Raw genomic sequence first — 23381 nt, forward strand, 5'->3', positions numbered from 1 at the left:
TAAACTGTCGCAAACAAAAGCCATTTGGGGCTATCCCTCGCACACTCGGTTTATAATTACCAAATAAAATAACAAAATTCCCATAGTTGTCATTAAGAAACAATACCCTAACTATGGTTAAAATAGGACATAATACAAAAAAAAAGAAAGACTTTGAAACAAAACAAAAAAAAAAACAGCAAAGTATATTCTAGTAACCATATAATAGACCCCCCAAGCAATTCAAGCAGCTTCTTTACCTGAGACTTAATTTGAGCAACATGTTCTTCCGGTGCCTAATCTCAGTGGTATGTAGTGTGTGGAATAGACATTCATTCATAGCTCATAATTTAAAGACGATTTTGTATCGACACAATAGTGAGCCATTGATTTCCATGCAGTGGCAACATCATGGGAACATCATGGGAGTTACATACACCAAAACTATAGAATAGATTCACAATGTTGATGCAATAATAGCCTATCCCATCCACAACTTCAACACTTTATCCTTACCACCAGAAGCTACCTTCTCTCCATCTGGACTCCAATCAACAGAAAACACCTTCACAGCAACAAAATTATCAACTTAGGTCAGCAACCAAATTGGGAATTTTTATTTTTAATTTTAAAATCATTCAATTGTTTAGCATCTATAACATACTTCATCGGCATGGCCCGGAAGGTCTTGCTTCAACTTGCGAGTCCGAATATCCCAAACCTTGAAAATCAAACACAATGTAAGATCAAAGTTTTCTTGTTTTGCAAATGAAATTTGATAGGTTATACTATTTTGGCAGGAAACCACTGTGATCAGGATCAGGGCTAGGATTGTAAGCCGATCAGAAAAAACCAATTAAACTGATTAAGTGCCTTTAGCACCTTAATGATTCCAGAGTAATTTTATCCACAAGTTTCGATACTTTGGATCAGCAATGGAACCAATATTCACTCAGGTGCTTAGGGTGCAGCTTAAAGCTCTTCACACCTCCCAAAGAGTGTATTTTGTGGGGATATATACATATGATTAAACCAAGAAAATATATGGTTTTACCTTAAGTGTAGAATCTTTGCTGCCACTTAAAAGAAGTCTACTGTCAGCAGACCAGCTGTATAGTAAAAATCAATATGGTTAGTTAATTGCAGTTTTAAACGAACTATCTTTGACTAGCAGTTTGACATAAGATTGAATCACTCATGTTATACCTGATCCGGTAAACAGGCCCAACATGGCCACGAAAGGCAGTGACAAATTTTCCTGTAGTTCCATTCCATATCTTCACAGATTTATCAAAAGATGCACTCGCTATCCATTGCCCATCAGGTGAAAAATAGACATGGTTCACAAGCTGTCAAAGTATAACTTATATCATTGACCCTAAAAGATGGAATGTGCATAATAATGCATATAATGAAAATTATACTTGATAAATTGTGATTTAATCTGTATGACAACAAAGTCAATTTAAAGTTTAAACTACCATAGACAAAACAACAAATAACGAGAGATAGACATATGCAAATACTTATGGATTTCAATAGGTTTATTACAACTTATTTAACCCTTTATGTGTATCCAGAACGAGTTTGACTTTGCTCCATTTACCTATCCTCCATTTATGAGAGAGATAGACACAATCGGTCCTACTAATCGTCCAATGTGTCTATCTCATAAATAGACAAGAAATGGAGGGTAGTAAATGGAGCAAAGCCAAATTCATCAAGAACTGCTATATTAGGTAACTCTTTCAAATCCTAATTTTCATTCAAGTCAATAATCAATACTACTGATACAAACTGAATTCACATTGCAATATGAAGAATAAATTTGATTAGTTCTCATTGGCATATTTTAAAACTGCAAAGAAAAATAAATACCTGCTGATGACCTGTCATGCGAGTTTTGTGGTGCTTGTCGACGAAGGGTTCCCAAAGGAACATTGTGAAATCATCAGATCCAGAGACCAATCTTTCAGGCGCATTACCTCTCATTGCTTTGTACCTTTCAAGAGCGACCTACATACATCCGCAGCATAAACTGGTATTAGTAAATCAGAGATGGAAATAATAGTTTCTAGAGAAAGGAACTTGTGACGTAGAGAAATAAATACTATTCAAAAGTAATAGCAATATAGAATGAGGCAATAAATAATACTTCAAAATAAGTCATAGATCATTCGTTTGATCTGAAAAACATTGGGGACAGATGAAAATTTCAAAACTTTAAAGATTGTGATCCAATTACATAAATCTGAGTTTATTATTTCCAATCTGGCCAGCCAGGTAATTGTAAGTAACAAAAATGGTTCAAAGGGCTAACATTACTGTTAAAAAAACTAATAGTTACCTTCTGCATTTCCTCTGCAGATGAATAATGTTTTCCAGTATGATCAAAAGCTCCAGTGCGAAGAACATACTCTGTGCTCAATGCCAAAGAATTAACCCAATGCGCGTGCCCCTAAAATAAATACCAAAATATGAAGAAAACAATAGTATGGAAAAGTAAAGAAAATATAATAATATTTGAAATAGACTATACTAATATATAAGAAAAGTATCAGATGCAAAAATAAGTACAAAATAAACTCATTGTTAGAATTGTTCTTTGGGTGTTTTGTGATAAACTTTCTTTTGAATGAGAAAGAATTCATTGAGACAGACAATAGTATAAGGAGAATGAAAGATAAGGAATCCTCTTAAACAAAATACAACCAAAAAGAGAGAGAAACTTGATGGAACAAAGTTTTCCAATCCATTAACATTGGTGAAAATAGAAGGTTCCTTCTGTTTTATTAGGAAACGGTTGAACATAAAACCAAAGTATTAGTGATTTATTTTGATCCAATGTGTAAACCTTTTTCATACCACCATTCACTCATATACACATGATCATTATAAGAGTTCGACCATCAAACACGGAAATTCAATTATTGAATGATGTTGTAAGTTGTAACACATTGGATGATAGTATAAAAAGTTTACACCAACATTCAAACAATAAATCAAAATTAAACACCTAGTAAAATCCTTGATAATTTGCACAGTAAAATTGCAATTGATAGCTAGACAACACATACAGATAAAAAACTCATGAAACATAACATAAATAAACTAACTATAATGAAGAAAATGTTGGCGCCAAGGAGAAACAGGAGATGTACATAGCAATAATCAAATTTTTAAACAAGCACATATAAATTTGAATTGCAAAGGTATGGAGGCCCACCTTCAGTTCCCGAATTAGCTTCCCTTGTGTGGTTTCCCAAACTTTGATTGTACAATCCTGGGACCTGTAACAAAACAACATAGGCAGGATCTAAGCAGTAGTAATACAAAAATACAGAAAGATAATAAAGAGTCTTTTGCAAACTTGAATACGAAGCATCTTTCTAGACAAAAAATTGATTTAACAGCAAAAACTACTGTCCTAGTATCCCAATTCATGCAATATAAAAAATTAAGTGAAGAGAATAACTCAATAACTCGATAAAATCTTAAAAGAAATTGGAAGGAAAGAAGGAGAAATACCCCGTATAAATTACACCATCGCCACCCCATTTGACACATGTTACTGCAAGTGTGTGGCCACTGAGTACAATGCATTTCTTTAAAGAAACATCCCAAATACGAGCATCTCCATCTTTGCTGGCACTTACAAAGCGACGGCAAGGAGCATTCAGGTGGACAGGTTCCCAAGAGATACCGGTAATCCATTTCTTGTGGCCCTGTATTTCATATAAGTATACTTCAAATTTTATCGTCCAAGAAAAATTTGATGATAAAAAATTCTTCAAACAACATATCTTATTACACTGATTCTCAACCAAAGTGGCTGTTTCAAGTATCTATGTATCCCAGTGTTACTGATATTTCAAGCCACCATATGCAACATTAAACATTATGCTACTATTACTTTTTTGTAATTTAGTGGGAGAGGGAAGATGAGTGAAGTAAACTCAGTATCTATAAAATAACAGTTGTGCACTAATTCTAATAAAAATAAAAGCCACCCATGCAACCAATGTTCTGTTGACTATACTTTTTACAATCATTTAACTTCCACAAGTGATTCTTCAGAGGTGAGTTTCAAGTTCCTATTGTTTTTAAAAATCTTTGTTTGATTCTTGAATGTGGAAACAGTAGTGGCTAAATTGAGTACAGTTGCATCATCCTCCAAAATTTCAGCCGCTATCAATGCAAATTGAGTTCACTGGAGTGGCTAAAATTGAGTTCACTGGAGCCACCATCAATTATTCTAATCTGACACTGTTTACGTCCCTTAGTTGGAAGCTACTAATGCACTTTAAATGCAAACACTATAAAGAGAAAAAGAAGATAGCTTCATAATGCAAATTTAAATTCAAGGTTTAAAGACTTACAATTAGAGCATTTCCTGACTGCTTTCCAGTTTTTGGGTCCCAACAGATAAGTTCTCCTGACTTGCTCCCACTTACAAGATACTTGCCATCTGGTGACCATTCAATACAAAGGACCCAGTTTTTGTGTCCTGCATAAAATGTAAACAACTATATATGACATATTTGAATTAAAGATTCAAAAGAGTGCATGTTAACAACTATGATATGTATACTGGTACTGAAATGAAAAAATGAAGAATCTTCTCACAAAAACATTTCTAATAAGCGGCTTCCTATCAAGGAATAACTGCACGAAACTAATGCGAACTTGATAGAAACATACATTTATTTAAGGAAGAATATAGCTCTTTATAGAAGAGGTAGACCTCTGTAAATCTTAAAAACAGAAAAAGAAAAGAAACTGTAGGACAAATGGTTGTGTTCACACTTCTAAACCTTCCCTCTTATATTCTCATTTCTTCCTAACCTAATTTCCACCTCCCATTTTTCCCTGCCAGCTCAGCATACAGTTATGGTCTGGACTCAACAGCATGAAAATCACATTTTCTCCTCCTGGTGTTGATCCTCTACTTCCCGTCCCTTTCCTCATAGTATACTCCCAGTAATAGGCATTAATTAGAAACAAATTTAAACTACACAATTTATCAAAAGTTTTTCTAGCAATGCAATCATGAGCACAACCCAACTATTCAAATTGATTACTTTTGTTATTCAGAGAGAAAAATGCCTCACAATCAATTGATTGTTTCTTGCTTTAATTAAAATGAAAAGGTTATGTTTGGCAGACACAAAGAATGGCTTATCATCTTTAAATATCAAACCTGTGCATGTGTACATTGGTGTCTGAGTTCCAAGGTCCCAAAATCGAACAGTAGTATCACCAGAACCACTTGCCAGCTGTCGCCCATCAGGACTAAAGGCAACACTCAACACAGCTTCGCCATGACCTAAAAATAATCTCAATGATATGAATTCTAAGGATTATGACAAAAATACATTATTAACAGGACGAATAAAATCCATCACATCTTTCATACCAGAAATTGTTGCGGAACATCGACTCACAGGACGAATCCGGAAAACAGCTTGAGGCTGACAAACTATAGGCAATGCCTTTTCCACCGAGACTGAAATAATGTTAAATTAACATTACAAAGGAAAAGAAAAAAAAAAAATTAGTAAATCTCAAACAAGCGAACAAATATAAAAATGCCAATTTTGTTTGAAACCAAACATGACTAGCCTTTGTGCTTTTGCAAGTATGTTTCAAGTGGTACAAGAAGCTCCTCGTCTGATATATAAAAAGCATACGGCAATTTCTCCTCCTAAATTGAGAATATAGACAGTCAATCAATCGTAACATAATATATATCATGTCACATCATCATCATCACAATAAAAGGTATCTTCAAAACTAACTAGTAACTTTTTTTATGTACAAAATTGCCTTCAACAAAACAATCTTTTTATTGAAAATCAAATTTTAAATAAGTTTGCTCCTCCATTCGAGTGTGCCAGTTCGATATTCCATTATACATATATATATATATTTTGTTGCATTGACCCTCCGGTCCTGGTAATCCAAAGTTCAGCCTGAGAGATAAGTAAAGTCCTATAATTTGAAAAAATGACACTTTGACACCAATAATAATTTGAGAAAATGACATAATTCAGTGTAAAAAGTGTCGGTGTCAGACAAGCCTAATATGAGGAGTGTCTGTGCTTCATAGGTAAAGTCTAACCAATAATTGTTCCTCCCAGGAATCAAATTTAGGTCTTCCCGAACAATTCGATAATCAAATAAATGTTTAAAACATTAAACAAAACGCATAAATGAAATTAAGACAGTAAATTCGTGATGGTTACATTGCGTAGAAGCTGATTAACAATGAGTTGGAGTTGTTGTGGACCGATATTCTGAGGTAGATACATAGGAGCACCAAGAGGAGCACCATCTGGGTCTGTCAAAAGACACATGACGTTGTTTATTATCACCCTCTTCTCCACTGTTGTATCTGTATCAATCTCCATTTTACAATTTCTCAGATTCTGTATACTCTGTTCGTGGTTCAATTCTATTCTACAGTATTATCTCTATAGCTTCTATGCGATGCTGAAACTAAAGCAAGTTGTTGCGAATCAAATTGTGTGTATGTATGTATGTATGGGGCTTTAGAAAGTCAAGGGAAATAATTAGGGTTTTGTTTCTAAACCCTTGCCCCCAACAGTTTATCCATTTTTATTTTTATTTTTTAAAACATTTTAGAATAATAAAATTGTATGTTTTAAATTCAATTCACAGATACCACATCTTCAATCGGAGGAACTGAAATTACTTGATGTTAGAATTGAGACACCAACCAGATTAAACTACCCGTGAAAGTAAAAAAATAAAAAATCAATTCACAAATCATTTTTTTACCACATTATATTATAATAATAACTTAAAGATTCGATGTATAGGGTATTATTTTTTTAAATGTTTATACAAATTTTTTAAATGATAAAATTGTATGTTTTAAATTCAATTATCAACATAGTGTGACACAAGTGGTAGATACTTGGATGTCTTGGGTTCGATCCCCGGCCGGTGCGTATGGAAAAACATGGAAAAACATTTGTTGGGAGAGATCAACCCCTTAAATATATCTCAGTTACCTCGAGGAGATTAGTCTTTGCAGTTGTGCGCAGAAGATACCTTTAGTTTATAAAAAAAATAAAATAAATTCAATTCACAATACACAATTGCGACTGCGATTGGGAGGGAGTTGAAATCACTAGATACAAAATTTGGAATATTATTAAAACTGATAAGCATGGATGGATTCAAGGGGGAGGCCGTGGCCAAGGCGCCCCTCCCCCTCATATATGGATATAAATATAATTCTATATATTATCAAGTCTCAATTCAACTATCTATTTACAACACTTTGGTTTAGTACTATAAATACATAAAATAATATTATAATATGATAAAAATACACGCATAAAAAAATAGTATATATATATATATATATAGGGGTTTTCTAACTTAGACCCTAGTTAGGTCTAAGTTAGCAAGATGCACCTTTTCAATTGGACCAAAATACCCATTCTTTTTAATTAATTAACCAAAATACCCATTAGTAGACGCAGATCCAGTGTCGCGCGCGTACCGAAGGACCATGGTTACAGACCGTTGATTTCCATCAGACAGCCAAGATCTGATCTCATCAAGACTGTCTGATCAATCAGACAACCCAGATCATCCTGATCCATCAGATTCCAGCGCCTGCGCCACACTGGATTACAACCTGGAGAGAGAGAAAAATTTGCTTTTTAAAAGTAGGACACGTGTCACACAATGGTTGGCTGGGCGTGATTTTTGTTCATTTAATACTTTGAACTCAATTATTTCGTTGTAAATTAATTTTTTATTTTTTTATTTTTATACCAAAATTCATAATTTTTTTTTGTCTACAAATAGAGACTTGGTTCGTTTGATTTGGACACCGAAAAAAAAACGCAATTTTTCACTATCTTAATCTCATTTTTTGTCTACTAAATACGTTACTTGTGTGTTGTAATTTAACACGCACCACTCAACCAACTCACTGAAACCATTATACCAGGAAAATAGTAGATAATATTCTGGAACTTTTGGTATATTTTATGAAATTTTTGGAGACCTGAAACTATTTTTAGTTAATTAAATGAGATAAAACGGTAATTAAAAACTAATGTTTGCTTCTGAAACCATTTTACTGGTAGAATGGTTGCACATAGTTGTATTCTGAAACCATTTTACTGGTAGAATGGTTTCAATGAATAATTTATTAATTGTGTTTGCTTCTGAAACCATTTATCTGGTACAATGGTTTCAGATAGTTGTAATCTGAAACCATTTTGCTGGTAGAATGGTTTCAGTAAGTTGATTATTAGTTATTTGCTTCTGAAACCATTTAGCTTGTAGAATGGTTGCACATAGTTGTATTCTGAAACCATTTTACTGGTAGAATGGTTTCAGTGAGTAATTTATTAATTGTGTTTGCTTCTGAAACCATTTATCTGGTACAATGGTTTCAGAGAGTTGTAATCTGAAACCACTTTGCTGGTAGAATGGTTTCAGTGAGTTGATGTAAGGTAGTGAAAAATGAGATTAAGGTAGTGAAAAATTGGGTTTTTTTTTCTGTGTCCAAATCAAACGAACCAAGTCTCTATTTGTAGAGAAAAAAAAATTATGAATTTTGGTATAAAAAAAATAAATAAAAAATAAATTTACAACGAAATAATTGAGTTCAAAGTATTAAATGGAAAAAAATCACGCCCAGCCAATCAGACAGCGACACGTGTCCTGCTTTTAAAAAGTAGATTCTTCTCTCTCCAGGGTGTAATCCAGTGTGGTGCACGCTCTGGAATCTGATGGATTCGGATGATCTGGGCTGTCTGATTGATCAGACAGTCTTGATGAGATCAGATCTTGGCTGTCTGATGGAAATCAACGGCCTGTAACCATGGTACTGCGGTACGCGCGCGACACTGGATCCGCGTCCATTGATGGTAATTTGGTTAATTAATTAAAAAGAATGGGTATTTTGGTCCAATTGAAAAGGTGCACCTTGCTAACTTAGACCCAACTGGGTCTAAGTTAGCAGCCCCCATATATATATATATATATATGGGGAGAGCAAAACAGTGATTTCTTATTTAAATATATGAGATGTTATGTTGTCAATAGAATGTATTGAAATTATAAAAATATTTTAAAATCTGTCTATTATTAGTAATATTTTGGACAAATTGACTAATACAAATCATATTTGAGGACCAAACTAACAAATAAAAGATAAATTTGATGGTTTGAGAATAAAAATAACTAAAAAAAAATAATTAAGAGTCAAAACAATTGTTCTTATTTTCGGCCCCCCGTATAGTAAGTTTTTAGATCCGTCCCATTAGTAAATTCAGCAGTAATCAATTTTATTTTCTTAGATGCAATATTATAAAAAAAAAAAATATTAGATGAAATAAATCAACAGGTTATAAAAAATCTATAAAGCAACAAATGATACGAAAAAAGATATTCCTCTTTTTGTAACTAAAAAAAAAGATTATAAAAAGAAACGGCACTGCTATATATCCTCTAGAAATTTTTTTCAACCGTTTGTTTTTTCTAAAGTGTGCACTTCACTCAATTTATTCTATTTTGATCGAACTATATCAAAACCCTATAGTTACCATCTCTCTACAATATAAATTACAAATTGCTGTTGATTTTTTATTTGTGATCAGAGAGATGAAACTCCCAAACTCCATAAACCAAGCAGCTAACAAATTTGTTGCAAACGTGGAAAATCTGTTTTCGTTACGTAATGATCAAGAAAAGAAAATGAATTCAAAAATTCCCCTCTTGAGTGATCAATATATGTGGGGGAATTGTCCGAATTGTTGGGTTTCTTTGAGGAATGATAAGATTAAAACCGTAACCACTGCCGAGTGCCCGTGTTGTCACCGGTTATTCTGCCCAGAATGTAAAGATCCATGGTACGGAAGACATAAGTGTCAACCATTCCAAGAAAGAGAAAACATGCTTGATATTGATGATGAAAAGAAGTCGGGAATTCTCTACTCCGGTGATAATGATGAAATGTGGTTGAATTGTCCGTTCAATGATTGTTCAGCTTGGTTGTTAAAAGAAGAGATTAAAATAGTGACTAATGCCAATTGTCCATGTTGTCATAGACGTTTTTGCACACATTGTAAAATTTTGTGGCGTTCGGGACATAATTGTCAACGATTTCAACAAAGACAAAAAAGACTTTCAACGATGAGAAAATCTTTCTTTCAAGATTGCGCCAATGAAAAGAAGAAGCAAAAAGTTACATTCGCCATTAATCAAAATTCGAAAGGGATTTTGATTAAAAGCTCATATAATGCGAAAAAGAAGAGGAAAAAAGCAATTGAGACGAGTTATGAATGTACTTTACCATCTCCAAAATGTGGTATATGCTTTGATTTAATCCAAGATTCTGATATTGTTAGAGGAAGTACCAAATGCAATCACACATTTTGTTCCGATTGTATATCTAAGCATGTGGGTGACCAGTTAAAGGAAAATATAATTAAAGTTTTTTGTCCAAATTTGGGCTGTTTCAGGGAGGTGAAGCTGCAACATTTGCAACACATTTTGCCTAAAGAAGTCATTAGTCGATGGGAACATATGATTCTTACAGTGTTTGGTGGATTTAAATGAAGAGGTTTAGATTTATCATGGTCAGTGTAGTGTTGGATTGAGATAGAAAAGTCTAGGATTCAAAATTTACTATGATATATATTGCTCTTTTATTTTATTGTTGATGTATAAACTGTCTGTTAGGTTTAGTTTATTTTTTTGGCTTTTCACCACCGGTTTAATCCGGTTCGGGAGTCAGTTCTGACATTAAGTGGTATCAGTCCCTTCCCAATCGCAGTTGCAGGGGATCGAACCGTGGTCCTCTATACCAAGTTCAGTGTAGAGTTTTCTATCAATAAATAAAATTTTCTTCTAGCTTTTGATTAGTTCTTATCAATAATAACATTTTCTTCTAGCTTCTTTTGGTTAGTTTTCTTTTGATTAGTTTTCTTTTGATTAGTTTTCTATCAATAAATGTCACACAAGATTTCTATTTAAAAAAAAAATGTAAATAAGGGAATAAAAAGTTTAAACCTATTTTTTATTTTTTTACGGAAAGAAGCTTAAAACATTTATTTAACAATAATATTGTGAATACAAGTAGGTGTATCAGTCAAAATGTGGAAACTAGATAGGAATGTGGCTACCCGTGCTAAAACATGAACGCTCTTATTGACTTGTCTCCGAATAAACTCGACCATTGAGTTTGTGAAAAAAGTGTTGTACAACTGTTGACAATCTCTGATGATTTCTCCTAGTTCTCATACATGATGATTTTTACTATGCAACAGTCCTGGTACTTCACCAATTTCCACGTCACAAATAGGAAAAATCCACTCTTCTTTGGCGAGGACAAAACTACCTTGATCATCTCTGATGCACGTACCTACTCCAACTTTACTAAGACCGGGAAAAAGAGACGTCAATATTACATTTATAGCGACCCATACTCAGTTTAATCCATTTCGACTCTGTTGGTTATTGTTGTCTGCTAATGCTTTTCTTATGTTCTTCCTGAGCCATCTGCTAATGCATTGACTGTCATGTGTTTGATAAAATGTGACAATGAAAAATTCTGCTATCTTTTGTTTCTTCTTTTTTGTGTTTTGATTCTTGCCATTGGTTTTGTCTCTCTTTCATCACCCAGGGGAATTTGAAAGAGATAGAAAATTATTATAGCTATAATTTGGAAAAATTGCATAATATAGAGGAATTATGATTCTTCTCTTACTAGTGACTAGTAGTGTTTTCCTTGTTATAATAGTCTTAAATCATGAAATTGTTTTTTATCTTTGTTAAATGCCTGCAAATTTTCAAGATGATGCGAAAAATAATCTTCCTATAAACTAGAAGATTAGATTCCTCACTTTCCATTATCATTCTCACTTTTCTAACATTCTATTACAACTTGTTTCACCAATTTCTTGCTTTTAAATTTAGTTTACATAGCTTTGTCAAAAAAAAGAATTTAGTTTACATAGCTTTCCCTTTATAAAATTTTATATCTTTTCATTTCTTAATTTTTTGTGCTCTTGAATTATGTTTTGCACAGGTTTTTCTTCAACAACTTATGGACAACTATTTGATTGAGGTATGTTCTACTTCAACACCCTATCAACATTTAGTACTTAAACACATAATTAACATTCTATTTTCCTTGGTGATAACTTCACATCTTTATTCTTTAGTTTTGAAGGTTAATAGCAGAGTTTTCATGATTAGAAGTACTTGAATCGAATAGAAACTAGTTGTACGATTTATCAATGCGACTTTGGTTGTTCCAAACCTCATATGCATTGCATTGATTGCAAATCTCACTTCGATACTTGTGTGTCATTCCTTCAAACCATCGAGCCACCTTATTAATTTCTGTTTTTGGTAAATTATAAAGTTTGAAGAAGTTGAGTAAACATTTTTGGTATTGATTTTCTATGGTTGTGTAATCGAATCGCATATCCCCTTCTACCTCTGTTCGAGGAAATTACCAAACACTAATATTGTCACATCTTCTAGAAGTCGAACTGTGGTTCATCTTGTGTGGAACTAGCCCCAACCAACAGACACAGTTGATGCAGATTGTGTCTAGCGAAAGGAGCTATTTCCCCACAACACTCATTTATCTCGTCTATTTTACCCTTGTATATATCGCGCGCTAATGTGTGTGTAATTTGCACCATAACTATAACACGTCATTAATGATTTGCATGTTACTTGCTATTCTTTCAAATCTAGATTGGAAACTCAATCAAATTTTCTCTCTGCATTTTGGAACTAGAACAATATACACGCGAAGTTCTTTTGTTGCCCCCACTCACCACCACAAGAACTAACTATATATGGGTTAAAAGAGTGGCATAAAAAAAAAAGAAAATCCTAGTCATTTTTCTCTACTCCAATGTCCCAACAGAACTAATACCCCTTAATTAATTTATAATTCATCTGTTGGAAGAATTGGAACAGAAGCAACATGTGGACTGAAGCGAGACAATGGCGGCCGAGGTGATGGAGCCGCTGTTCTTGTCCTTGGAGACAAATTTTGCTGCTCCAATATAAAAAACTGAAGCTCTTTTGGATAGTCTCTCATACAACCAATTCTAGGACCAGCACCTGTTGTCCATTTGGTAGATAATTGATTAGCCAGTTGATATGATTTCATTCCTTTATGTGAATCTATTCTCTTCATTATCTTTTCTTTTGGAATAGGATTTTCTTCTTCCTTGTCTTGATCTTCGACAAACAAGTTTGATTTCGGAACCATGAAGTCTTCTTCTTCGATAAACGATTCTTCTGCTGTCTCATAACCACAATCTGTGTCTGGTTCTAAACGTGGAGTACAGTATTTGTGATGTGGAAAATGTACTGATAATATTGATCCGAAAATGTCAGCCACATTTCCTCTTTTTGGTATTTCGAGTCTAGGTATTTTTGTTCCTAGTCGTTGTGACAGTCTAGATACAGGTAGACCAGAATTTGAATCAGCAGTAGATTCCTCATTTGTCTCCTCAGCTAATGTGCTGCTCGAACTTTCGGTTTCAAGGTTTGGAGGAAATACGGCCTCTGAAGATTTTCTTCTTAAATGAAGTTCCTGCTTTATTTTGACTATCTCATCGTCTTCAATTGGATTTTTCTGGATATAAGAAATGGCAATTAGCATTTTAGAAAGATTTTATTTTCTAGACTAGCTAGATTTAATGGAATTTACAATTAGGTAATTTTCTGCACATGAGGTCATGTCATGGCTAAAGTTTGATGCTATGATCTATTAATCTCTATCATGTTATCAATGTCGAACTGCGGAAAATAGCATTTTGGTCGAATTTCACTATGCTACGGTCTTTATTTGATACTAACACTTTGTATTAAATAGCATATCACAAAACAATAGTGATTTGTTCGAATTCGGCTTTGCTATAGTGCCGCTATAACTTTTATTTGACAACATTGAACTCTATCCCAACTAAATTAGCATGAGATGATAATGAGTGTGAATTTATGTTATTATGGCATTTAATTTTGTCCTATCATGTAGATGGTGAATGAAAGTATGCACAGATTGATAAATTCTATATATGCAGAAATGTCACCGGTTACCTTTACATCTGTAAGGTCCACATTATTCTCCCTAAGGAATGTTACGAATTCCTGGAAATTTTCTTCCGTTGGTAGATAGTGTCCGCTGTGAGGCCAAACTGCCTTTGGAATTGAAAAAGTCTACTGTCAGTATGGAAAATAAGGACAAAACAGAAAGCAAAATGCAATGTCTTAGAGCCTGTTTGGATTACCTAATTTGAGCATAACTACTAGCATAAGCACTTGTCAGATTGTCTGAGGGAACTTATACACTAAAATAGATTATGAAAACAACTTATATTTTATATTTTGTTATAGAAATAGCCTATACATAATCACTTAAAGCTACATGATAAGCGCTCATGCTATAAGTGCTTAAGCAAGCTGTTTATCTAAAGAGAACCTTAGTCTATTTTGGAAATCTTGGGTTTATTTCCCTTTCATACCTTAAGAATACCATCCTCAACTACTAATCTACCAGCAGATAATGTGGCTCCACCTGCTAGGAAGCTTGAATGTTGAAATGTGCCCTTGTTCTTCTGCCCAACATACAAAGTCTTGGAAGTGCTAAGTACAAAAATCATCTTAGCATCTCCTCTACTATCAACTGGAAACCCACTGTGTTTGTAATAGAGCATCCCATTCTCAATAACTATTTCATAAGCCTCTCTTTCTTCCTGCAAAAGAATTTCAGAATTACTTTACCAAGTTACTTGACAGTTAAGTTATCTAATAGCTCCGAGTTATTAAACACTAACTAACACGTCAACATTGGTAATATGTGTGGGACAGTAGACACGCTTTCAATATGAAATGTTGGTGTTACATAACCTGAGTTTTATATTACTTATTATTTTTAATTCTATTTTCCCTACACGTAGTTTAGTGTTTGAAGTTGAACAACCATTCCACTATAGCACGAGTTTGATGCATATGGATGAAAGAAAAAGTGATATTAAAGGGAACTAGAAAACTCACTGGACCCAAATACTTGATACATTGCTGCTGAAGCCTTGATCTACCACATCTCTCAGAACTGAATTCCCTGCCTTCCCCGATATCAAGCCTACACTTGCAGATTGATCATAAATTTCCATTAGCTTGACTAAAAGTTACCTTAAAAAACATAATTCTTTATTGTCCTTGATTCTTACCAATAGAAGAAAGGTTGATTGCTATCACAGTGTAACCACTGGACATAGTAAAATTGAAGGTTATGACCATAGCGATGTCGAGGGTCAATCTGTACATGTTGAAAACCACTAGATTAAGGTCTTATTTAGAAAAGCAGCTTAATTAAGCGCTTATACCCTAAGCGCTTATGTACAAGCCATTCCTATAACAAAACATAAAATAAAGTCAAATTGTTTTCATATATTTTGTAAGCTGTTCTCATAGGCTATCTTGGAGAGTTTATGAGAATAAGCTGAAAACAACTTAGACGCATGTCATATTAGCTTTTTTCATAAACTCTCACAAACAGTTTCATAAGTGGTTATACCAGCAGATACGTTCAAATAAGTCAATCTAAACAGAACCTAAACAGACCCAATAAGCTTTGAGTGTGACTTACTGCCTCTAGCCAGTGCTGCAAAGCAAGTTTACGAGCCTTCTTATCCTTAGATAGACCCTTTCCAACCTATTAACAAAAGTGAGACAAAAAAATTTACTAGTTATTCAACTGATAACATTAACTTATTATTATAATAATATGAGAAAAATTTACCTTGGCAGCTCTCCTTCTTGCCCTTGACCAACGTGAAACGGCAGTCTCATGTTTTTCAATGTCAAAAAATGATATAGAACTGTGCTTTAGTTCAGCAAAATCCAAAGCCCTCCACCTGTTACATATGAATGTAATTAGTCTAGTAACATAAACCTGATTATGAACACCTTGTCCCTGCAATCTGGATATCTTGCATTCACGTAGTGAACACGTCGATGGTTATTGGATCAAGATTCGATGGCCATATTACAAGGTTTGGATTTTTAAAAAAATCAGCATTTGCATGTTTTGTGAACGTCAGATCATCTAACCGTCACCAATGCACTGAATGTGTGAATGTAGGGCAGGGAATCTCAATCTCAATTGCAGGGAATTCATTTCCGTTCCAATGAAATGTTGAAACTAACTAACCATCTCTGTTCTGCAAGAACTGCACAATCTGCAAGTTGCCTTCTTGTTCGGAAACTTTTGTAAACTTTCTGCAATCTAAGTGCAGCTTGGTCTCTATGATGCCGTGGCTCCAACAACAATGTTGGGGAATAGAAGCTCTTATCAGAGAAGTTGCTACACGTTCTCGACAAATCCTCGTAACTGTCTTTACTCTGTGTGCTTACTGGTTTACAAAATAAGTCATTTTCAATATCTGCTCTGGGAGATCTAAAAGAAAGCATGGTCTCCAATTCCAAGCCGTTAATGCTAACCGATCCTTCAAGCATCATCTTCCCTGAACACTAAAGAAGTTTTACGTAAGATGTTCGGCATATAAAATATGCACACTAACTTACTAATATTTGTTTAGTTGAAAAAAATTTAAGGCAGGTTTTGAGCCATTCACCCAATGTTGAAAGAATAGATCTCAATAGAAACTTCCCATGAACTAGCTTAGTGGTGTTGGCTTGGGACCTTAGAGTGTGCTCCTCTCAAGGTCTCAGGTTCGATTCCCTCTGGTGCCAATTCCGGTGGGCTAGTTCATACAGAGTAAAAAAACTCTGGCTTTAAATGGCCCCCCTCAAGTGGGCGGTGGGATTGGTCCCTCATATTAGTCGGTCCTTGGGCCGGATACCGAGTTTTAAAAAAAATGTTACAAACAACAATGAAGTTGTCAATAAACAAATGTTTATCAACTTCTTCATAAGAGTCATATGATCTCAGCATTGTTGGTTCTTGATGGAAATTAAGATGGAAAGTGAATATCAGGATCCAGAAAATACATTTGTAACATTATCTTATATACTTCACATTTCATTTCATAATTAAGCAATGCAAGAGGATCCAGGAAATAGTTTGATTGTCATCAAATTAAACCAGAAAGAAAGTTACCAACAATGCACATTATGATAAGTTATTATAATATGAACCAGAAAACATTCTAATTTATAAAACCAATAACACACAATGCCCATAATAACTGAGAAAAACAACAAGGATGATGATGATAATAATAATAAATAAAATAATAATAATAATGCAAGGTGATTGAGGAGCTAGCATTCATAATCATAATGTATAATTATTATAAATACATACCAATTGTGTTATTTAATATGAGACATGCAGGGGAGAAGAAAGGCTGAAGGAAATGGATGCAATGTTGGGCAGAGAGAGAGAGAGAGAGAGAGAACAACAAGGAAAGTAAAAAAGAAAGAAATGAAGTGGAAAGAGAAAGAAACCCAGAGAGAGAGAGAGAGAGAGAAATGTAAGAGAGACCGAAGAATGTGGGAAGAGAAGATGATCAAAGAAAAGATCAGCTAATTGACTTCTTTTTTTGGGAGCCTCACAGTCACAGGGTGGCTACCTATGTTGTTATTTAGTTATTTATTTTGTTACAATAATAATAATGATATGTTATATTTTCTCTTGCAATGCTGCTTCCTTTGACTTGTGGGCTATTTTTTTTTTTTCTTCTTTCAAACGGTCAAAATTAATAATTAGATGTTAATGTTATTTATTCACTGAAATTTAAATCCGGGTCTTTATACATTTTATTTCCTTTAATTTTTAACTCAAATAAGTTGAGAAATCATATATTAATTGAAACTAGCAAAGGATCACAGAGTGTATGGTTGGAGTCTGATCATGAAGTAGTCGTCAGGAAAAGACAATAACATTAGAGGGAGTCTCAAACTAGCGGTTGTTTACCAAATTTCCACGTAAACAGTTTCTAAATAAATTTAAACATTATTTGTCAAAGGGGATAACATATTTATTCGTCAACGAGGATAACATATAAACACCTAGAATATCTTGAGCGAGTAACCTATAGGCCGACTTAACCGAGAAACCTCCCTCCAGGTCCAGTTCCCACCTCCAACTATCACATATTCCTCACCCCAATCACACGGTCAGAAGCATATATCTTGTAACTATTTATAAGTGTTTATCGACAAGAATTGTACCTTTATAAGCTCTACGTTGAAAAATTTATAATATTTATAATACTACATAAAAATTTATTTATTTATATAAAATATTTCGCATAAGCTAAAAAATAAATCAATTCAAACATGTCATATATTATTTATTCTTTAAACCTAAATATTAGCCAACGTAACAACTGAAACCACATATATCATCATGTAAGATGATTTATGGCTAGCTGTGCAACAACACTAAGCAAAATCGTCTCATTATTCGATCTAGAAATAGATGAAATAATATCTATATTCTTCTCATTAACCATGACACGGAATCCACATAATAGCCTTCATGCAAGATATCAAACTCCAGCTCCTTTTATGATAAGGTATATCCCATCTCTAATTTTAATAGTTTTAATCATTATTCATAAAAACATCTAGCTTATTTTGCAGCATTGGCTACTAACGAAGAACCAACATCATATCTTACTTTTGAAAGGATGATATCTCCAAATTGATATGTTCAAACTTCATATTAGTGCAATTATCTTAACTATCCATAATAGTCATCAAAATAATAATACTTTTTTTTTACAGTCATAGTCATTAATAAAATTCAAGTGATATTTTTTTTTTAATAAATCAAAACGCTTAAATTCATTTCATAGACTATCCTCTAAAAATCCCGGGAACTTAGCTCGGTTGGCAGGAACATCGTACTTTATGTGTAGGAGTCGGTTTTCGAACTCTGGACACTCAACGTATTCACCTTTAAGGTAGATTTTCTAGCCACTAGCACTAGGCTACTTGACAGAAAAAAGAATATCCTCTAAAAAAACTCATAATTTTTATTTTACTAGTTTGATATTCCTTTTTTTTATGCAATAGTTGATGTTTTATATTTTTTTTAAGTAGTTAGCACGAGACATGCCAGGGGAGACTAAGAAAGGTTACAGGAGATCAAAAACAATATCCATAAAGTAGTACTCGTCGCTTTCAACCACCTATAGGAAAAGGTCTTGATCTTGTCCAACATGTGATGTGATGAATTTGATGAGCCTTGAAACAGTCTGTGATTCCTCTCAATCCACACAACTCACACGCAAGCAAGCCATATGAGTTGCATAAAAGAGCGTCGTGCTCGAAGACCATCAGCTAACATAGTAAACTGAACAAAATGATCCGACAGAATCCGAGCTGTCACCAATGAAGAGCTAATCCACGAACTGACAAGAGACCAAAGGAAACCAAAAGTGCTGCAAAAGATGAACAAATGTTGAACCGACTCGACTGCTCCACAGCCAGATACACAAAAATGAGCCTCCAGTTTTAAGATGCCTCGATAAACTAGGTTTGCTTTGGTAGATAACATATCCCGTAAGAGTCGTCATGCGTGAATGGAAACCTTCAAAGGAACCTGAGAGTGCCAAACGAAGCCTGCCGCAGTATCCAAAGTAACTGCATCCTGGGCCGTCGAGAGCTGATAAGCGCCACGAACAGTGTAGTATTTATCCAGGTCAGGCTGCCACTGCCATCTATCTGAAGAAACCTGAGGGGGCTTAGTTTAGTGGCTAGAAGTTCGCCCATGAAGGTGAATAAGTGGGGAATTGCACATTCGAATCCCGGCGCCTACATATATATATAATGTGATGTTCCTATCAATTATAACAATTGATATGATTTATAAAAAAATCAATGAGGTTGACACGCCTACTCCTAATCATCTAAAGCAACACCTAAAAATCTCTCTAGCAAGTCGTTGCCCCCTTCTTTCATAAACCCTAATTTTTTCTTATTCTTCGTCCACTAAAGAGGGGTGGTTTCAAAATCATTTTTTATCCAAAATCACCCCCTCTAAATTGTTTTTTCATTCCTTTTGATTCAAATAAGTGATTTAGCATATATTTGGTTTTTTTCTTTGTGATTTTGTCATCTTAATTAGTGGGACATTATGTTGGTCATCGTCTTGTTGCGACATTATTTTATTTTCCCGTTGCAAAAGTGAACAAACATTTAGAATACTAGACCAAAACTCAAAGAAATAAACAGATATAAGCAACTACCTATCTCATTTGGCTATACTACTATCATGGTGTTAGTAGATAGATTGACAAAATATACCAATAATTTCATTCCTATGAAAATTGACTATACTAGTAAGTCAGTTGTTGAGGCTTTCATGACTAGCATTGTCAAGTTTCATGGCATAGCATTGTAAAGTTCAAATTACAAGGATATTATAGCATTGCAATGAGCTCAACATATCACCCTCAATCTATTGTCCAATCTGAGGTATCAAAATATATATAAAAAAAAAAGGCTTAGAACCGTTTCTGAGATGTTTTTCATTTCAGAATACCAAATTTTGGTATAATTAAAGCCTTAGCTTGGGATGAATAGTGATACAACACAACAATATTTTAATCTAGCATTGGCATGACACCTTTCAAGGCTTAGGGAAGATACTCGCCAACACTGGCAAATTACATTCCTCAGTCTCAGGATCCACCATCATTATGATTTATAATGGAGATGGATACAATTTTACAACAATTGAAAGCAAATTTGGAAGGGCTCAACATTATATGAAGAAGTAACATTATTTTTAGGGATATTTGGTAATCAATCACTTATTTTTAGGGATATTATCACTCACAATTAATCTAGTAAGAAAAAATATCCGCTCACAATTAATCTAGTCAAACAACAAATCCACTCAATTAATACTCTTGATATATTTTAAAATTTTTTACCATTTTATACAATTTAGTTAATTTAATTTTCACATATGACAGAGATGCTAATTGTTTTCATTTCTCTTTTTATCAATTTAGTTTAATTTTTTTGTCCGAGTTCGAACTTTGACTCATCATATATAATGCTATCTGTGGTTTACTGATAGGATGGTAATCCTACCAAGTCTATAAATTAGGTTTCTACACTAAAATTAGAGAAAGACAATTTAGCGCTTGAGAAGTACTAAAACAAAAACATATTCATCAAAATATCTGCAATATTCTCTCTTATTTATTTAATATTAAATTCCCTTTAATAGAGGATATTTCACTTGACCTCTCACCAGAGAGGATCCCGTACCAATAAATGTAATATAAAATATAAAATTGTGTTTTATGCATTTTTATAAATTCATATAATATAATATAGTACTATAAATTCGTTTGAATTTAGCTTATTTTTTAGCTTATAAAAATAACTTATGTAAATAAATAAATAAATTTTTATACTAATTCATAAGTGTTTACCAATTACGTAATAAGAATTGTATCTTTATAAGTTGTTTTCTTATAAACTACCTTGAAAAATTTATAATACTACATAAAAATTTACTTATTTGCATAAACTATTTTACATAAACTCAAAAACAAATCAATTCAAACATCATACCCTATATTGTTTATTCTTTAAAACTAAATTCTTTAAAACTAAATATTAGCCAACATAACAACTAAAAGTAAAATATCTCATCATGTAAGATGATTTATGGCTAGCTTTGCAACAACACTAAGAAAAATGGTCTCATTATTCGATCTAGAAATAGAAGAAATAATATCTATATTCTTCTCATTAACCATGACACGTAATTCACATGCAAGTGGTCCATTGCGAGCAATATTGGCATTATATTTTGCAGTATTTGGATCTTTAACCAACAATGCAAGTGAATTCTTAAAAGAGTTAATCAACTTATCGTAATCTGTGGTTGCACATTCTTTGACGGATTGAGATGAAGGATATTTGTTCATCAAATTTTTGAGAGATTCTTGAGCTTTTGAGGATTTCTCTATTGCCATTTGTAAGTGTAATCTACAAAGAGTAAGATAGTCTTTCGCCGAAACAATTTCAGGGTTGGATTCTAAAAGTTTCAAACAATGTTGTTCTTCATCTTTTCCAATATCTTTACATACATTTTGGTATAGTTTTGGGCTAGATGTTTGTGAAGTTGCATGAGAAATAAAAATCGACAAAATTGTGAGGAAGGAGAATAAACGAGTTGATGGATTCATTCTTTTGTTTGGAATTTGGAATGGACTACGAAAATTACTTTAGAATTTTTAATTTATAGAGGTTATTAATAGAAGAAAATGTTGATATACTAATTAATGTTAATTAACTGAGTCAACATTCCAATCACAATCCCATGATTGCTTGATTTTATTTAATACCATAATCATGTATTATATATCAGTTTAGCATGATTTTAGGATCCAACAATTATTTCTCTTCATGCAAGACATCGAACTCCAACTCCTCTTTAGGTCAGGTATATCTCATCTCTAATTTTAATAGTTTTAATCATTATTCACAAAAGCGCTTATCTTGCATCATTGACTACTAATGAAGAGCCAATATTCTCAAACCTAAAAAGGTTATACATCTCTTTTCTTTTTTTTCTTTTTTGATAATAATGAGGGCAAAGCCCAAACAAAAATAAGAACTACAAAGAAATCAAACGCGGGGTGCTGATCCCCAACACATCAGCATGAATTAACTCTCGAATATTAATCGGACAAGTCTCAAAATAGACTATGTTGTAATTTAACGTGCAACCCATAGATGCCAGTGCATCCGCACTCCTATTAGCTTCCCGATAGGAATGAGAAATCTTCACCTCCCAGTCTTCATCCAACAACTTCTTAATACTCTTTACTAAAGAGGTACCCAAAGAGCTATTAGTCTTGCCTGACTTAATCACCTTCATAACTGCAACCGAATCAATGTTCAAATCAATCTTTCTGTATCCTTTCCTCTTAGCATATTTCAATCCCTCCAAAACACCCCATAATTCCGCTACAAAAGCACTTCCTACCCCAACAAACTTTGCAAATCCTCCAAGCCAATGACCTCTATGATCTCTAATTAGACCACCACATCCAGCCATTTGCTCCCCTTTACTAGCTCCATCCGAGTTCACTTTCACCCAACCTTCCTCCGGCGGCTGCCATCTCTTTTCGATTAAACCTAAAAAATTATTATTTTAGAATTCATATAATACTAGTCAAATATAATAATTTTTATACAAAGATTTATTTATTTATTTATTTATTTTGTTTATAACAATGATTTATTTTTAAATTATATGGAAAAGTGCTTCAAAAAAAATTATATGGAAAAGTATTTTCATGATGTTTCTAAATTTATTTTTGAAAGGATGATATCTCCAAATTGATATGGTCAAACTTCATATTAGTGCAATTATC

At 33.5% G+C, this 23381-nt stretch overlaps 4 protein-coding genes across 4 annotated transcripts; 1 reads left to right on the top strand and 3 right to left on the bottom strand.

The window, feature by feature from the left end:
- On the bottom strand, nt 1-6593 carry LOC123906056 (notchless protein homolog). Its single transcript, XM_045955904.1, has 13 exons — nt 6225-6593; nt 5602-5683; nt 5396-5485; nt 5180-5305; nt 4359-4486; nt 3508-3704; nt 3206-3269; nt 2327-2437; nt 1858-1995; nt 1186-1328; nt 1034-1088; nt 644-700; nt 1-544 (listed from the first exon to the last, which is right to left on the bottom strand). Exons 1-13 carry the CDS (start codon nt 6387-6389, stop codon nt 461-463), a joined length of 1440 nt encoding a protein of 479 aa, XP_045811860.1. The 5' UTR covers nt 6390-6593; the 3' UTR covers nt 1-460.
- A 3040-nt stretch (nt 6594-9633) lies between these two features.
- LOC123896335 lies at nt 9634-10590 on the top strand. The gene has a single exon (XM_045946738.1). It carries the CDS (start codon nt 9634-9636, stop codon nt 10588-10590), a length of 957 nt encoding a protein of 318 aa, XP_045802694.1.
- Nucleotides 10591-12742: 2152 nt separating this feature from the next.
- LOC123906065 (IQ domain-containing protein IQM6) lies at nt 12743-17475 on the bottom strand. The gene is made up of 9 exons (XM_045955913.1): nt 17333-17475; nt 16217-16536; nt 15806-15920; nt 15653-15718; nt 15234-15322; nt 15058-15145; nt 14526-14756; nt 14101-14202; nt 12743-13636 (listed from the first exon to the last, which is right to left on the bottom strand). The coding sequence occupies exons 2-9, from the start codon at nt 16522-16524 to the stop codon at nt 12938-12940; spliced, it is 1698 nt and encodes a 565-aa protein (XP_045811869.1). The 5' UTR covers nt 16525-16536; nt 17333-17475; the 3' UTR covers nt 12743-12937.
- A 4172-nt stretch (nt 17476-21647) lies between these two features.
- Nucleotides 21648-22187, bottom strand: LOC123896342. The gene has a single exon (XM_045946744.1). It carries the CDS (start codon nt 22185-22187, stop codon nt 21648-21650), a length of 540 nt encoding a protein of 179 aa, XP_045802700.1.
- Nucleotides 22188-23381: the final 1194 nt, after the last annotated feature.

Source organism: Trifolium pratense, linkage group LG1 (assembly GCF_020283565.1).
Source record: "Trifolium pratense cultivar HEN17-A07 linkage group LG1, ARS_RC_1.1, whole genome shotgun sequence".
Taxonomy (NCBI): Eukaryota; Viridiplantae; Streptophyta; class Magnoliopsida; order Fabales; family Fabaceae; genus Trifolium; species Trifolium pratense.

Coding starts and splice junctions, on each gene's coding strand:
- LOC123906065 (XM_045955913.1), bottom strand. CDS start 16,524: ATGATGCTTGAAGGATCGGTTAGCATTAACGGCTTGGAATTGGAGACC. Junction 14,757..15,057: donor GTATCAAGTATTTGGGTCCA/GTGAGTTTTCTA, acceptor ATTCTTTTGCAG/GAAGAAAGAGAGGCTTATGA. Junction 13,637..14,100: donor TGGACCTTACAGATGTAAAG/GTAACCGGTGAC, acceptor TCTTATATCCAG/AAAAATCCAATTGAAGACGA.
- LOC123906056 (XM_045955904.1), bottom strand. CDS start 6,389: ATGGAGATTGATACAGATACAACAGTGGAGAAGAGGGTGATAATAAAC. Junction 5,684..6,224: donor TTAATCAGCTTCTACGCAAT/GTAACCATCACG, acceptor TTCTCAATTTAG/GAGGAGAAATTGCCGTATGC. Junction 5,306..5,395: donor ATGTTCCGCAACAATTTCTG/GTATGAAAGATG, acceptor GATTATTTTTAG/GTCATGGCGAAGCTGTGTTG.
- LOC123896335 (XM_045946738.1), top strand. CDS start 9,634: ATGAAACTCCCAAACTCCATAAACCAAGCAGCTAACAAATTTGTTGCA.
- LOC123896342 (XM_045946744.1), bottom strand. CDS start 22,187: ATGAATCCATCAACTCGTTTATTCTCCTTCCTCACAATTTTGTCGATT.